The sequence below is a fragment of the Rutidosis leptorrhynchoides genome, chromosome 4, assembly GCF_046630445.1.
Source record: "Rutidosis leptorrhynchoides isolate AG116_Rl617_1_P2 chromosome 4, CSIRO_AGI_Rlap_v1, whole genome shotgun sequence".
Classification (NCBI taxonomy): Eukaryota; Viridiplantae; Streptophyta; class Magnoliopsida; order Asterales; family Asteraceae; genus Rutidosis; species Rutidosis leptorrhynchoides.
In genome coordinates this window covers 458,231,788-458,249,643 of record NC_092336.1, presented here as the reverse complement: position 1 = coordinate 458,249,643, position 17,856 = coordinate 458,231,788, and the positions used below count along the sequence as shown (strand labels likewise).

General features: G+C 34.3%; 2 protein-coding genes across 2 annotated transcripts; both read left to right on the top strand.

The window, feature by feature from the left end:
• The first annotated feature begins 1,164 nt into the window (after window positions 1-1,164).
• LOC139842222 (probable receptor-like protein kinase At1g30570) lies at window positions 1,165-2,185 on the top strand. Its single transcript, XM_071832392.1, has 2 exons — window positions 1,165-2,097; window positions 2,171-2,185. The coding sequence occupies exons 1-2, from the start codon at window positions 1,165-1,167 to the stop codon at window positions 2,183-2,185; spliced, it is 948 nt and encodes a 315-aa protein (XP_071688493.1).
• Window positions 2,186-3,023: 838 nt separating this feature from the next.
• On the top strand, window positions 3,024-12,034 carry LOC139842221 (uncharacterized). The gene is made up of 8 exons (XM_071832391.1): window positions 3,024-3,060; window positions 3,739-3,854; window positions 6,306-7,238; window positions 9,075-9,212; window positions 9,826-9,832; window positions 10,266-11,308; window positions 11,605-11,897; window positions 11,998-12,034. The coding sequence occupies exons 1-8, from the start codon at window positions 3,024-3,026 to the stop codon at window positions 12,032-12,034; spliced, it is 2,604 nt and encodes an 867-aa protein (XP_071688492.1).
• Window positions 12,035-17,856: the final 5,822 nt, after the last annotated feature.

Here is a 17,856-nt window from a genome sequence, read left to right as displayed (position 1 = left end):
CTCTAGTTGGTCCGTGGACTAAAGCAATCACAACGATTGCATATAACCACGTTATCTCTTGTGTCGATTTACATTTCTTGCATTTATAATCTTTCGTTCATTAAGTGGGTTAGTAATCTTGTAGAATTACTATCGGTGAGTGATCTTGTTGAATCACTTGCGTTGTTTTGGGTCCTAATATCCTTACAAATTCTGGTTTTAACTTTGCCTCTACCGCCGCGATTTGCATACTTAATTTATGGGTCAAAACATGATAGTTTGTATGATCTGAATAACCGTTATGTTGTTCAATTTGATCCTGAATCATCGCCTTAATAGCGAATTGAGTTGTATGTTTACGAAAAATCATCTGGTGTTTGTTAAATTCGGGAATGTGTACCGACTATGGTTAATAATATGCTTCAAGCTGCCGCGATTGTGTTAAGAGAAGATGGTGGCTGGGACTGGTTAACTCAATTTGGTAATGTGGTATATTATTTTTCATTGGTATCAATTAGATTAGAATCAAATAATCAAATAATGATTGATACTATGTATCTTAATCATGTTCTAATTGATACCATGTATCTTAATCATGCTCAATTTTTTTTTACTTGTTTACTTGGATGAATTAAATAAATCAATTATTAATATTTTATAGTAGAAGACTTTAATAATTAATAAAAAAATGAAATCGTCAAGTTGTAGTTAATGCATCTTATTCATTCCAGCTCATTGCATTCATTATTAGATGTTAATTCACATGTTATAATTCTTAGTCCTACATTCAACCTCATTGCATTCATACCATACCGGTTTTATTTTTAATTTTACATGAAACTAAGATCAACTTGACAGTATAAAAAGATTAGCATACATATATTTCTAATATAAAGATTCAGACTTTATAACACTGATCCACTAATTACTCCGTATATAATAGATGGTCTCAGATAGGCTCTCATTAACGGTAACATCGTAACCATTATATTCGAAAGTACAACTTATTTTATTTTTAATAGCTAAGATTTATTATACAAAAAAAGTCCTGCACAAGGAGTTCTACAAGTAGCCTGCATATCTGTGTGTGGTTTCTTATATATTTTCTTCAATTCCCTTAACTTTTTCTCCCATTTCTAATCCATTAGTTTGTACTCAAATCTCTATCATTTGATTAACAGAAATATGGCATCTACAATCAGGGAGTTGGGTCACTTACAAATCCCACTCGAAGACGTACGTGAGGCCACCAACAACTTTGATAATAGTAATATCATCGGGGAAGGTGAATTCGGAAAAGTGTACAGGGGACGGCTCTTGCGGTCCGGCAAGTTGGTGAAAATTGCTGCTCGGAGATTAAAGCGTAAAGACCAGCAAGGAGTCATTGAGTTCTGGAGGGAGATCTCTATGCTTTCGATTCTCAATCATCAAAATATTGTCTCTGTTATCGGATTTTGTGACGAACAAAATGAGAAGATCATTATAAACCAGCGTTGTGCAAAGGGAAGTCTCTTGATGCATATAAGCAAAGATAGACTCACATGGATCCAAAGATTTGGGATATGTGTTGGTGTTGCGCGCGCATTAAGCTACATGCATTATGATGATGAACGCGGTTACGCTGTCATACATCGTAACGTCAATAGCTCCACCATATTATTGGATAAAAACTTTGTCCCTAGGTTATCGGGTTTTGAATACTCTGTGAAACATGTCGTAGACCAAAAGGAGGAGGTTCTCCTTTCAAATGCTATCGGCACAAGAGGGTATATGGACCCAGAAATGACTAAAACTGGAGGTGTGACGTTGAAGTCAGACATCTACTCATTTGGCATTGTTTTATGGGAGATGTTATGCGGGAGGAAAACATTTATTCCCGATGAAGATGAGGATGAGAGGTTTTTAGCATCGTTGGCCAGATCTCATTATGAAAACAGAACACTGAAAGATATAATCCATCCTGATTTATGGAATCATATGTCCCATTATTCACTCACCAGCTTTTCAGATGCAGCATATTCTTGCATAAAGAATGAGCGAGTACACCGTCCAGATATGAACAGTATTATCCATCTACTTGAGAAGGCATTGGAATTTCAGGTTTCATTTGATAATTTGGTAAGATCCTTTGATCTCTTTCTCCTTTTGTTTTGTTTTTTTTTTTTTTTTTTTTTTCTTTTTATTTTTGTAGCATTCGTCATACTAATTTGTTAGAGTCATTTATATTTATGTTTCTTCTACTTCAAACAAAATTATACTGATAACTCTTAATTTTTAAATATTACACCGACTCCATCCTGACATACTTAAAAGTTAAAAGTGCACGTCTATATTCTTGTCTCTAACATCTGTTAAAAATCTGTGCAATATCACAATGTGCAAAAATGTGTAAGGGTAAAATTTTATTTTCACAATTTTTTTGTCTCCAAACCATCATTTTCAATTGTGATAGTTCGTTGGTTCGATTTTCCATAGGTTTTTTGTTTAAGCTTCTTCGGGTGTAGGTTCAATTTATAGATCTGAAGTCCATCTTTTTTTTTTTTTGGTTTTTTTTTTTTTTTTTTTTTTTTGGTTATTATGGCCACTAATATGCTCCAAAGTTGTTTTAATTGATGATAAAAGGAACTGTCAACAAATGGGTTGTTGCTATAGATGTGACAAATTGAACGCATTTTGTCTTGGGTTGTTATCAATGTCCCGGTGAAATGGCCAAAAAATGCCTCTGCCTAGATTCGTAAACAAATAATTCAGCATATTTTTAAAGCTTGAAACTAGTAAAGTTAATCGGTTCAGCCCAGTTTATTTCCACTAGTTAAAAAAATAAAATGTTAAGTTGATTAGAAAGACTTCAAACTACAAATTTAACACGAAAAATAGACTATACAATATTTGTGTGTTCAATCTAAAGTAACAACCGGTGGGAACTATTTATACTTCTATCCGTATAGACTAAAAGGCGTGTACATTTGCGTTTTGAAAATCGATTCTGAAGGGAATTTGGGCTCGGGAAAGTATCTTCTGAATCCAAGTCCATGGATTCAGAGATGGCGGTCCCTGAGGCGCTTCCCATGGCACACACGTGTGGGCGGGTCACCATCTGATTACCCTCTTGCGGAGCATGCTCTGCGTATTAAAAGAGGAACATATCAGTTTTTTATGAAGTTATAAAAGCAGTTCACGATATATGCACAATTTTTACCTTCCGGGTCTGAGGGGACGCGTCAGCTGAATGCCTGAATCACGCTCCATATCAATGAAGGTGTTGTTGCGGCGCTCGACACGTTGGTACACTCTGGATTTCAACTTGTGGACCCAGCGACACCATTGTTGGTTTTAAAATTGGTGTTGATTTAACACTTAACTCATGTTGTAAATCAGAGATACGTTTCCAAAGTCAACACTTAACTCATGTTGTAAATCAGAGATACGTTTTCCAAAGTCATGAGTTAATGTTCAGTTAAGAGTTTGGATATGAACAAAATCAGCACGAAGTTGTAGAATGGTCATAAAGTCAAGCTCATGTCCGGACTTGAAATGACCATTTTCATTTTCATTTGAAAGCATTTGTTTTTAAGCAGCAAAACTCTCAACTTTGTCGTTGTAAGCCTCTACTTCAATCTCTAATTCAGTTTGAAAAGTAGCCACTTTTCTTTGTAGTTTTTCATTCTCTAATTTGCCGCTTTAAAGAAATGAATTCAATTCTTTAATTTGAGCTTGCAACTTGTAAATGTCTGGTTTAATTCTCATTTCATCTTCTAGATTACAAAGTTGCTCTTCCAGTTCAAAATCATGTGATGCTTTCTTTAAATCGGAAGACTGTTCTCTCATCAATTGAAGTTGAAGCTGTGTTTGAAGTTGTTGATGAAGTTTATTTTGTAAAGAAATACAATTGGAACGTTTACTAATGTTGTAGCAAGAGCATCTATACTGATAATGTGCAGTTACATCCGAAGGGGATGGTTCTTCTGGAGTCATCAACAAAGCTATGGACTCAAGGATTGTAGCTTGTGTTGCTTGCTCATGAATAGTAAGTGCGCACGGTGTTGGAGTGTTATAACATGAACATCTCTTGTATCGATGATTGAATCCCTCAATAAAATTTGGTTTCGGAGGTATAACGGAAGAAAACTCGTCATTTGAAGTCGTTGTTGGAGAACATGTTCGTTTTTACCTTGTTGCAAGAAACCGAACTTGAAATTCTTTAAGAATTAATTAGTCCCAGACGTACACAAACTTCTAAATATTTCGATAGAAATTTCAATAAACCAAATTTTAGATATCAAACAGAACTTTGATTCTTGAACCGAATCCTGTATCTCGAACCCAATTTTGTGTCTCGAACCGAGAAATTCTAACCGAATTTTGTATCTCGAACCGAATTCTATATCTTTGAAACAAATTTCGAACCTCGAACCGAATTTTGATTCTCGAACCGAATATTGTATCTTTGAAACAAATTTTGACCTTCAAACTGAATTTTGGTTCTCGAACCGGATTTTAATCCTCGAATGTGATTTTAATCCTCGAACCGGATTTGAATTCTCGGACCGAATTTTACTCCTCAAACCCAATTTTAACCAAATCAGAAACCGAATTTTGATTCTAGGTAGGAACTGAATTTTGTATTGTTCGAACCGAATTTCAATTCCTTGAACCGAATTTTATAAGATGAAACCGAAAATTAGTAAATTGAACCGAATATTGAAGAGCTGAACCGAATATTATCAATGAGAGACGTATATTAACTACATATTAACTACAGAACATTAGCTTCAGGAACAGAAAATTAGCTGACGTTGTTGCAAATCCTTCACATAACACTCGTTGATCGATTTCAGGAACCCAAAACATCTCAGGAATCCGGATTTTGATCATAACAATTTGGTAGGTCAACTTTGACTTTACATCTTCAACTTTGAATGACGAATTAATGATCAAAACAAGGAGTTAGGATCTCTAAATTTGCGTATAGTATCACCATATGATTTTTAAAAACACTATATTTTTACATTTCATAATTTCATTGTAGATCGATCAAATGACTTCAACTTTGAACTTGAGTTTTTCGAACTGAAATCGAACTCAAAACCTAATCAAATGGGTGAATTAGCTTATGAAACTTTACAGATCTCTTCACTAGATTATTTTCAACGTTTCTGTGTTTTCAGATTTTCTTAAATGACTTCGGATCTTCACTTCGAAAAAAAATAGTTGACTTTTTGGTCAGACCGAGTGGATTTTTCTGTTTTTTGCTTGAATTGAAGAACCAAATCACGAAGCTGTTATGGATCATGTAGATGATCTACTTTCGCTCTGATACCACGTGTTTATCTCTTAAATTGATGAATTCGTGTTTAATTCATTAGTTCGATTGTAGGAGAAGGTTAGAATCATGAAGATGATGATGAAACTAAGATGACGATGATGAATATGATATTATTGCTGAATGAATTCAGTTAGTTACATGAATTAGTTAGTTAGAAGGTGTAAGAGTTGGTTGAGAGTGTTTTGGGAAGTCAGATGAAAATGTAATACACCACAGCGATAGATTCGACCCTGGAAATCCAAAAAGGCTGGTAAATAAAATTGAAAACCCTTAAAAGCAGACGCCAAATCAAAAATCAGATGCTCATAACGAGCCTTCTGCATGTCTTTTTGTAAAATGAGTAATAACTCATTATATGAATATTACACCTGACTATGAAGAGCTTTGAGTCTATCGGGAGAGGATGTGGTGGTAACCCCCCCCCCCCCCCCCCCCCACTTCGTCTAGAGCCGGGCGTCCAGCCGTGTAGGAAGACTCACCCTAGCCACTATAGCGACCCCACCCCCAACTCTAGCTGAGAAGCACCCTCCATCCACTTCCCCTTTTCCGTGTGCCCAAAAGCCCGCCCGGTTTATGAGCCCATTTCCGATTCCCTTCCAAAGTGTGTGTGATTTGTGATCAAAGACTTAGCAAATAGGAGAAAGAGTATTTATACTCCCTCCTTTCCAATTACAACATCATCTAATATTAATTTGTGACTTGACACATAGTTGACTGAATATCAGGGAGTTAAAAAAAGGGTAAAACCGACCCTATGGTGGCCACACACCGACCGGTCCCACGGCCAACATGTGAGAGGAAAATCGCGTCCATCGAGTTTATCATTTTGTAATTTGAGTACTGTGGACCTGTTCCAACAGCGTTTGTTCATATTTATTATCCTGTTTGATTTGGTTAATTACTATGTTTGTAATTATTATTCATCTTATTGTTACACATGATTACTCTGGGTGGCGTTGTTTGGGTTAATTAGTTACTATAGTGTAATAGATATTATTAGAGTGCAATTCCTGACAGTAGTAACACCCTTTACCCTCCTGTGTTGCAGAAAAATAAACTGAAACAGTTAACTACTCAACTGAGTCACTTGAAGATCCCACTGAGTGATATAATGTTAGCCACAAATGATTTTTCTAAAGAATACAAGATTAACAATGGGTATGATTTTCCCTTATATCAAACTACACTAGACCATTTGGATAAAGGCGTCCTACGTCCCAAAAGACCAGTAGTTATAAAACACTTGTCGGCTAGAGACTACAATCAAGTAGTAGAACATTTCTATGGGGAACTTGAAATGCTTACTACTTGCAAGCATCGCAACATAGTCACTCTAGTTGGATTTTGTAATGAAGAGTTTAAGATGATCCTAGTTACTGAGAACGTGTCTAATAATGGGTACCTTGATGATTATTGGCACAACGTCAAAGACAAGTCTGTTCTTACTTGGGAAAAACGATTGAAAATTTGTATTGATGTTGCACATGCATTAAAATATATTCACTGTGAAATGGAAGACCGAATGATGATACGAGACTGTAATATAAGTAGCCGAAATATTGCGTTGGACGAGAATTGGGGAGCAAAGATTGTATTTGATAAAGATTGTCTAAGTATTGGTAAGTCTAAAAGATATACAGATGTATATGATTTCGGATTAGTTTTGTTAACGGTTCTGTTAGGGGAAAATGTGCATAGCTATTTTTATCACAAGACGTCTGAACCGAGAATAGAGACCTATTTACCAACATACATCAACGACGGACAGATATTATCGATGCTAGATTCGACAATCAAGAATGTTAGTGGAGCCCACATAGCGTCTTTGAAGAAATTTATCGAAATTGCATCTGAATGTGTCCTGAAACCTGATGACCAAAAGCCATCAATGAATGTCGTTGTCAATGAGCTCCAGCAGGCGTTACTCTTACAAGTAAGTCAACATTTTACACCATAAAGAAGTTCCTATTCCTAACAAAAGAACCCGTTTCTATTCTCTTTTTAAATACAAAAGTTCAGTTGAATGTACAATATCCCATCTATTCCTTTCTCCTTCATTCAAGATTGAGAGTGGGTTCATATGTACAGAATTAAGGAAAGAATTGAGGCATACCTACAAAATTTGTTTAAGGCATACATGCAAAATTTATTTAAAAGCATATATACATGAGTAATAATAACCAAAGTAGTGTAACTTTCAAAATAAACTAAATGGTCTTACCAATGTTGATATAAACTTCGTGGATTAACCTGAACTTTGTGTATTAGCGTGGTATACATCTCAGCATAACAGTTTCAATTTGTGCATAAAAAAATGTGTTCGTATGTTTGAAAGATTTTTGTAAAATTTTTAATAGAGTGAATGTATATAAATTTTGTTGGTGGGTACTCTTAATAAAGTGTGGCTACTTTTTGGTGAAAGCGCATCGAAATCGGTTTCAAGTGAAAAGGAGTTTCTAAGGTACGAGGATAGGAACCTGTTTCTTAGTAGAAAGTTGTCAGAAATCTGTTAGTTATAAAAAAGAGGTTCCTAAAGTTTACAATAGAAACCTTTTTTTTTTTTTTTTTTTTATCGAAAACCGGTTCTACATTTCGCACAAATTTAAAGCGGCCTCTTTTCATTTTTTTTTTATACTCCTCTTAAAACCGGTTTCTTAGAGAGAGGATCTTTTTTTCCTTTTTAGAGTAGTGATAAGAACACAACATACTTTCAGCATAGTCCCTAACTCAGTAATTCAATTAAGATTTCAGTTTGTCCCAGTTTTCTCGGTATTTAACAAATATTTATGGTAACAATTTATCCAAGTTCCATTTTTTTACTTTATTTATCATTCCAAAAAGAGTTCTATTTCAAGTTTAATGTTAAAAACCAGAAATAAAACGCTTTTTAATGACAAAAAAAAAAGAAAAAGCTAACTTAAACTAGAAAGGACTAGTAAAATCAAAACTAGAAAGGACTAGTGGGTGTAGTTGTAGGTGGTGGGTGGTGTGTGGTGGTAGTAGTGTGTGGTGTATGGTGTTTAAGGTGGTGGTGGGTGGTGGAGGGTGGTTGTGGGTGGTGATAGTGGTATATGGTGGTGATATGCATAGTTCATGATATTTAATTTTTTTTAAGCGTAGTCACATTGCTCCGGCTTTTTTTTAAAGCGTAGTTCATGATATTTAATTATAAAATTTAGACCCTTAAAAAAGACTGAGCCCCGAGCTGTGGATCACATTGCTCCGGCTTTGGGCCGGCCACGATGATTAAATTAATAAGTTAAGTAAACTAATATGCAGTGTATAGGCCAACGAAGCATTGCTTCAACGGCATCTCTTTCACTTTGTGTGTTGGGGCTGGGGGTTAAATCATGAGTTCGAGCCTCGCTCTACCCATCTTATTAATTAATCTGCATGAAATATGGATATTCAGATTGACCCCAGAGGGGTTTTCTCCCGGATCCTTTCAGGATTCAAACCCGGTCCGTCTGCCCCTCGGGATGGTTAAAGGATCAGGTTCCTGTAATGCGATTCGGGTTTCCTCCCGAACGCGTGTGTGTGTGCAAATGATGAGTGTCGTTGAAATAAATGATACACTGATGCAACATTGCCGTTCAAAAAAAAAATTATGCATTGTTTAGTATTCATTAGTTAGTTAGCTTACATATATATCTTTGTAAGTTACATAATTTATTGCACGAACTAAGAGTCTAGTTAGAAATCACATATTTTGTTACTATTTTGTTTGCGTGTTCGTTTACTTCTATTTGTTTTAATTATTTAAAAATAGGAAGAGAACCATATAGCCGACGATCGATTTCCACCTGGGGAAATTCAAGACTTTGGATCTCCTTATTATTTGAGGCAAAAAGAATATGATGATTCAGAAGAGGAAGATTGTGAAAATGATAATGATGAAATAACATGTGTAAGTACTCTACTGCTACTTTAGCTTTTGTTAATTCGTCATACTATATAAAGCAAATAAATAAGTGATAATTGAAACTCAGGCTAAAGAAATATATATTCATTTAGGTGAAATATTCATTTGAATCCTTAATTTTGTTTGAGATCTTAAAATCACATGTAATTGGATCTTACAATCACATGTGAGTGTGATTGTCCAGCGTTTTTAATCCTAGCCATTGATTATATTGATCCAAGGGCTGAGATTTATCCCCTGGTTTTCAAGCAAAATTAAGGATGCAAATAAATATTTCCCCTTCATGTAGATACTTTATTCAAAGGGAAAGATATCGATCTCAAATATAATATATAATATGGAGTATATCATAAGTTTTTCTATATATAATAGGGATGATTCGATCCGCAAAGGCCATGTACCCCTAGTGCTGAACGCTTGTTTTTGCGTCTATTAGTTAATGGGAAATTTTTATATACAATCAAAAGTATGTTAAGCATATACTCACTCCGTCCACACAGTTTAAAAAAAGTGACTATCATATGTATCTTTTGTTAACTTTCGAGGTTACTCCTTACTTTTTATCTATTTTTTATTTTATTTTAAATTTATTAAGTAGGGGCACGGTTAGTTCTATTCGTATTCATTCACGGAAGTGTACAGTTAATTTTAGACATCTCAAATAAAAAATACTGAACAATAGATTTGAGACGAAGGGAGTAACTCCTTTCGGAAACATTTGAGCCTTTTAATAAAACTCTCTTCACTTATCAGGTCCTAGTTACCCTTTCAAAAAGCATTTTATTATATAATTTTTTAAGGACAAGCTCGCACACCAACTTGAATTTTCAGTTACCTTCAACCCAAAAATTTTCCCCTAACATATGTTCACAATGTTATGTTGGATTGGCCTAAATTAAGTGTTCAATCTTTCCTTAAACCAATCAAAAGAGATATTAGTGGATCTAGATGCATGATATTTTATTAGTAGAGAGTAAAGTTAACAGAGTTTTAAACTTTTGTGCATCTTTAAAGTTGACACTTTGTTTTTTGTTCTAGCTACATATCTAGTAAAACCTGTAACAGCCTTATTGGTAATCGCAATGACACAGGGAAACAAATTGAAGCATTTGAAGATTCCAATAGGTGAAATAGTAGATGTCATAATAGAATGCATTGACTCACACTCCGTGGAACACTATGAGATACGTGAAGTTGAATTCCAACGTTTTAATGAAGATGATATTCCCTCTGTGGAAGGGAAGAATAGCGAAGGTGAACTACCCAAGAGAGGAAAAACTGTATGTCTAAAACAATTAACGTCAAGAAAAAGAGTGTTCTTCACTGAAGTTAAAATGCTTAGTAATTGTAAGCATCGAAACATAGCCACTCTACTTGGATTTTGTGTTGATGATTATTTCACGTGCCTTGTCGTTGACCATGCTCCTAATGGATTTCTTAATGAACAACTTAAGAACATCAAAGACAACCCGATTAATCTTACCTGGGTTAAGCGTCTGAAAATTTGCCTTGATGTTGCAAATGGATTGAAATATCTTCACCATGAGATGGAAGATCAGAAGATGATAATAAATTGTTCTATCGCGAGCAGCAGCATTGGGTTGGACGAGAACTGGGGGGCGAAGATATATTATTTTGGGAACTCAATGCTCCTGTCTCGGAATCAAGATGATAATGTTTATAAATTCAAAAGCATTAAAGAAACTGTATATGCTGATCCAGAATTTGTAAAGAATCGTATAGTTACAAAGGGAGTAGATGTATATAGTTTCGGGGTAGTTTTGTTTGAACTTCTTTGTGGGAGGTTAGCCAATGACCCAATTTATGAAGAAGAAGAAAATGACAGAGGGATAGCAGATGTGGTACGACGACGTTTTAATGAAAAAAGGGTAATGGAAATGATAGATCCTATCATTAAGGAAGGAAGTGGTGATTACAAGTTTACGCTAAGTAGAGAAGCCAACAAGGATTCTTTGGAAACATTTATAAATATTGCATATAATTGTTTGGCAGAAACTGTGGACCAACGTCCAACGATGAAAGTGGTTGTTGAGGAGCTGGAGAAAGCCTTATTTTTTCAAGTAAGTTGAACCTTCAATTAAATGACCTTTTCTTTTCTCTTAATCGATATTAATTTATCGAATGGAAAAAAATCTATTGATCATTTAGTTAGTCTTCTTATATACTTTTGAAATACAAGGTGCATATTTAATTCGTAATGCATATGCATCAGGCATATAAAATTCACACGGATGTTTGCTTAAGGTGTATGTTAATTGTTAAAACACATATGTACTTTTGGAGTAATGATTAGGAGTATTACACTTCTCAATTTCATGCTGTTATTTATATTTATTTCCTACATCATGGCTTACAGGAAAGAAATGAAGATGATCCCATAATTTCACTTGATGATATAACAAAAGCAACAGGAAACTTCGATGTTGGCAACTGGATTGGAAAAGGAGGCTTTGGGAACGTTTATAGAGGAAAACTTCCTAAAGGTGATGGATTCGATACCATTGTTGCAAAGCGATTAGATACAATAGGTGGTCAAGGGGAACAACAATTTCGGAATGAGCTCCAAATTCTTTTCAATTATAAGCATGAGAATGTCATCCGTCTTGTTGGTTATTGTGATGAAAAAGATGAAAAAGTGATCGTTTATGAGTATGCATCGAGAGGAAGCCTTGATAGGCACTTGAATACTAGTAGTCTTACTTGGATGAAACGGCTTAACATATGCATTGATGTTGCAAATGCCTTAAAGTTCCTTCATGGAGGAGTTGCAACACAAGCAACAGTGATACATAGAGACATCAAAACTGAAAACATTCTATTGAATGATGAGTGGAAAGCAAAATTAGCTGATTATGGGCTTTCGATGATTAGTGCAATAAATCAGAAAACAGAATATATCATCGCTAATGCGTGCGGCACAGAGGGCTACGTGGACCCACTTTACCGAAAATCTGGCTTCTTAACCATGGAATCCGATATTTATTCATTCGGTGTTGTCTTATTTGAGATCTTGTGTGGAAGATCAACATTTTCATTCAACAAGCATGAAAGTCAGTTTTTGCCTAGTTTCGTTAAGCAGAGATTCGAAGAAGGAAAACACAACGAGGTGGTTTTTGAGGCAATAAAGGCCCAGATTGTGCCGAAGGCACTGAGTACATTTCAAACAATTGCCTATCGGTGCCTGAATGTCGATAGAGAAAATCGACCAACAGCTAAAGAAGTTCTAGAACAACTTAAGAAGACATTGGAATTCCAAGTAAGTTATCATAGTTTTTTACATAGGCAGAATCCCTTTAGTTGCATTCATATTCACCAAATAAAAATAATTATTAACTTATAAGTGAACTCTGCTTCCAAGTGTATAACATAATAAAACAGAAATCACTTCATATAAATGAACATATGTTTGGTAAAGTATTTAATTATATCATAGTGCTTTCAGAGACATATGTGTTTACACCTTTTATTAATCCCAACCCTTAGTACAGTAGGAGTTTGATATGTGTATCTTTATACCATTTCATCATTACCTTGTTTTCATAATTGCTCATGAGTAGCTTTCTTTTTATATTATTAAATATCCAAATTATTCAAGTTACATCAATTGATAATTAAAATTTCCCCTCTTGAACATGGCTAAGTATTAATTAATGACATTATCTATATGCAGATTTCAAAAAGTGATTGAGTTTCTACCATTTCATATCAAGAGTAGGCCTCGTGAAAGTCAAATGATTTCATCGGATACAATTTGTTTACTGGTATTCAAGCTTCAGAAATGTGGACTATGGATGGAGTAAGTTGTTATCATGTCATATATGTCATGAGCTAAAAATGCGTTTGTTTGAATCTGAAGCGGTTAATTAGGAACGATGTATTGTTTTATTGTACAAGGCCTTGGATTTCGTCCTGTTGTTTGAATAAACTGATTTGTATTGATTATATTAGCTTGATATTGAATTGAATTGTGAATTGAATTATCAAGGAACTATATATAGTTTAAATTGATTACATTTTGAATTGATTACTCTTAATTTGGCACCACCCTTCATATATAGAGGTGACTCTAACAGTTATATTCTTTCCGAAGTACGCAGCCTTATTATAAATTATAAATATAACTAATAGACAAAATTTGTCTTATTTGTTATGAATAGTACTATTTATCTTTTCACTTTTCACAAACCTAACCCCATAACTTCCATTAAAATACAAATCGAACCCCCCACTTTATACCTATATTCTAAATTATTATTTATCTCATCACTAACACCAAAAATACTGAATAATAACACATATCACGCTTTACCGACTTGTACACTGCGCTCAAATAATAGGACCCACATAGGGCACTACTGTGCTACATTTTTTTTTTATCTCCAACAATAAAAGAAGCAACTTTCTTAAAAGGAACAACCCTTCAATACTACCAAAAGATGTCGAAAAACATTTTTTTTTTACAAATTAGATCAACTAACTTTAACGCTAAAAGAAGCAACTTTCACAAAAGGAACAACCCTTCAATGTTAGATGTCGAAAAAAATTCTTTTTTACAAAATAGATCAAGACTTTTTTTTTTAACTCGCATTCAAAACGGAGCCCCCGGCGCAAAGCGAGGGCTCCACAACTAGTTGCTAACAATTGACACTGTTCAAATAATTTATTTATGGCAAACGGCCGTCGGTGAATCTTGTTGTTATCTTGATCTTGTTGTACTTGGCTACTACTTTGGGAGACGATGACTCTTTAGTGTGTCCCACACATACAAGTCTTCGCTTTGTTTTCATATTTTGCTTATTTTCTAACATTTCCCCTCAAGTTGAATAGTAACATTTTTAATATTCAACTTATCAATACGTCGTTGAAGAGTCTTCCGTCGACTGACTTGTTTTTTATTTATTGCGGTAAGTACACATATCTCGTTTTTTATTGGCAAATCATCAAACATGACAATGTTTTAAAGTTTCAAAAGGAATTAAAGAGCCGCAACAACAATAGCATGATTTCTTTCGAATCCAAAGAAGTACGCCATTGAGAGCATCAATCGAACCTGAAAAGCTTAGTTTCGATCAATTCGTGTTAGTTTGATGTTTGCAGATTGTATGTATAAGTATGTATGTTACTACATATGATTATGAAGGTGATATTAGTGTTGAATACAAATTCTGAATGTTTATTCCTTGTAAGAGTTTGTTACAATGTGTTGAAGGTTAAGAGAGTTTGTTAGAGTGTGTGTGATCAAGGTGTAAGTGTTGGTGACTTATAGTGCAAGGGTTTAGTCTAATTACATTTGGAAGGGTATTTATACTACTCTTAACAAGCCTAAACATCGACAAATTATTTCAATGATATTGAACCTTACAATTTCCCCATTTGATATGTATTGCCCTTGAACTCTAATTCTGGATTTCTTTTATGTCTTGAACTATGTCTCTCAAGTTTTGAACTCCTCCCCTTGGAATAGCCATAGTTGTTTACTTGAAATGGTGAAACTTCCTCTTTTAGAAAATTCTTCGTTGTAGGCTATTGAAGTCTGAAACTTTGAGAGAAAAGAAAGAAAGAACTTTTTGGTGGTTTTCTTTGGCTCCTCCTTGAACATTGAATCATCTCACTCTCACCTCAAACAGGCATAGGGAGATAGAAGAGTTAACCTTGAGGATTTTGTTGTGTGTTGAAGCTTATTATGTATCTTGATTTCCTTTGCTAAAGATTATCTTGTACGAATATCAACATTTGAATCATTTCTCCCCTTGTGATGATTATGTGCAACATGATCATCATATAATATAGGTTGATATATCAAATTACAACCTTGAAGTCTGGAGCATACACTGAAATGTGTATACACCTTCTTGTTATCAAATAGGCTTGAAATTGTTGTTGGCGTACAATTTGTAGGCACGATCGATTTGATTATATGATCATGCATTCCATCGTGCTTGGATACCCGTTTGAAAAAAAAATGGTTTAACATGACTCACGGGTCGTGGCTTAAAGGAAAGTAACTATTTGAATGAGTTCTTTAACGCTTTTGAAGGGGTGGGTATGAATGGTTTAACCGATGGATTACATGATTTCTTGAAACGTGGTTGCTTTGTGTAATACCCCGTCAGAATCCACTAACGGAATATTAACTCCTGGTCCCACAGTTTAGCGGTCACGCCCTCTATATGAGATGTTTCCTAAAAGTATTCGCATTAATCATCAAAACAAAGTCATTTATTAAAGAAAATGTAACTTGAAAACATTTGACGTCAATGACTACTGTAAATGAACCCAAATATCTTGAAAGAAAACAGTTTAAATGCAAATATTTGTTCTTGAAATGAAAATGATAAATATGTTGGACGCCGTCCAGTTCTAGCAGCAAACAGCATAATAACTTCAGTTAAGCGGAAGCACTACCTCTATGTACATGAGATAAAACATGCAAAACGTCAACGAAAACGTTGAGTGAATCTACAGGTTTACTAAATCATTTCGTAAGTTAGGCCACAAGATTTTCTTGGAAAACATCATAGGAAAAGTATACATTATCATGAGCACTTGATTATAAAGCTTTAACCTTTGCGTGAGCCGAGCACACATCTTAGTTTACCCTATCATGGCGATACACCAATCAAGTGTACGAGGAACAACAAAATAAGCACCAGTTTATGTTGCGGTGAGGTTTGTCAAACCTAACGGTACCGTCCCTATAAGTCGAGCTTACAAAGTAACTAATATAATCAAGCTAAGGGATTTTTGATCTGAACTCATATGTATATTCTTAGTAAGTTACTTGTGCCAAACACGTAAAACATTTGTAAAAACCATGCAACTCATCCCTGTAAAAACGTAGTTGGGACTGTAGACTCACCTTAGCAAAAGCACTTGTAAAGATCTTAGCAAAACGTACGGTTGTCGAACACTCTCGACTGAACAACGCAACCTAGACAAGTAAATCATATTAAGTATACACTAATAGGTCAAATTTTATCAACCCATAGTGTACGCAAAGTCCTAGTGCTCACACTGACTCAACGAATAAGTAAAAGTCAACTAATCCAAGCAAGTCAACCAAAGTCAAACCAAAAGTCAACTCGGTCAAAGTGGTCAACTAAAGTCAAACATCTCAGTAGGTCATGCAAAATGGTCAACAAGTCAAACCTAGGTCAAATATCATTTTACAACTCATAGTAAAGCAAATTGCACTTTTGCATCTTAGAGCATGTCTTAGAAATTCGTACGTCGTAGAAAGAAACAACCATTACTCATAGCACATATCTCATAAAATTATGAGCAACTACAGATAATAACTATACTTAAAATCGATTCCAAAAAGTCCAGCCTAAGCCTCATACAATATATAAAAGTCCAATATCAGAAAGGGTCAAGTCTTAGTTCATTACAGCAATTTCTGCCCGCGCGTCAGTTTTAAAACGTTTTTCAAAAAATATAGAAAATAGATTTTGATAAAAGGCCAATTGGAGTCATCTCAAAACATCTCAAAGTTTTAGTGATAAAATAATCAGAAACATTGCTTTATCCAATTTGTACAGTTTAGCCAAACTTAACTGACCTTCCAGTTTTACACGTTAAAAAGACACATCGTTTGGCCGAGCCTTTAACACATAGAAAATCAAGTATTCAGAGACTATCATACAAATGAAATATCTCAAGTAACATGTAAAATAACATTTTCCAGAATATCAAAGTCTCAACCCACTCCTAGTGAACTCTAGCAATTTTTATGTAACTCGAAAAACTGTTTCAGCTCTCTTAAAGAACCAAACTTCGTTTTGACATAACGAAATCATTACACAAGCGTTTGACGCAAATCTTAAGTCCAAATTGTATAACTTTTCATAAGGAATACAGTAGTACACTTTTCATAAGCTAAAATAAAAGCATGCAACTCAGAAAATTCGGATTACGCACAAAACCTAGTCAAATCTTCGATTAAGCATATCTTAAGCATACGATAACGAAATCACGCAAAATCGGAGTCTAAAATGTGACGACCCGGAAATTTCCGACCAAATTAAAACTTAATCTTTATATGTTCCAACACAATAAGCAAAGCCTGTAATGTTGAGTCTCGAAATGTTTGAACTATTTATATAGATTCATTTAACCTGTGACTATTTCCGACGATTCACGAACAATTGTGTGTAAATAAATATGTAAATATATATACATATATAAATATAAGAGTGCATGTTAAGTTGTATTAATAAAATACAAAATAATCATTTAAATTGAAAATGTAAAATAATGTACAAGATAATTAAGATTAAAATTTATTTATGATTTAAACGAATTCTTATTTTTATTTATTATCATTTTTATGATATTATTTAGTTATTTTATTAGAATTATTATTAATATTATTAGGGTATTTACTATTAATATTTATTAAAAATAAAAATAGGGAATCCCATTCTGTTAGAAGTAACTATCAATTTTTTTTCTTTTTCTTCACATGAAAATAATTTACGTACTTCATGTCTCCAGTTTGTTACAAGTCTACTTCACAAATCAATTGAAAATCAATTTAACTGTTAAATCATGTACCTAATCACTCTATATAAGTTACAAACTGCAATTTGAGTTGAAAACAAAGAAA

What these genes read in the sequence shown, in the direction of transcription:
- LOC139842222 (XM_071832392.1), top strand. Translation starts at nt 1,165, where the DNA reads ATGGCATCTACAATCAGGGAGTTGGGTCACTTACAAATCCCACTCGAA.
- LOC139842221 (XM_071832391.1), top strand. Translation starts at nt 3,024, where the DNA reads ATGGCGGTCCCTGAGGCGCTTCCCATGGCACACACGT. An exon ending in GCTTCCCATGGCACACACGT is followed by an intron (nt 3,061 to 3,738) that starts GTGGGCGGGTCA and finishes TTCATCTTCTAG; the next exon opens with ATTACAAAGTTGCTCTTCCA. An exon ending in AGAAAGCCTTATTTTTTCAA is followed by an intron (nt 11,309 to 11,604) that starts GTAAGTTGAACC and finishes CATGGCTTACAG; the next exon opens with GAAAGAAATGAAGATGATCC.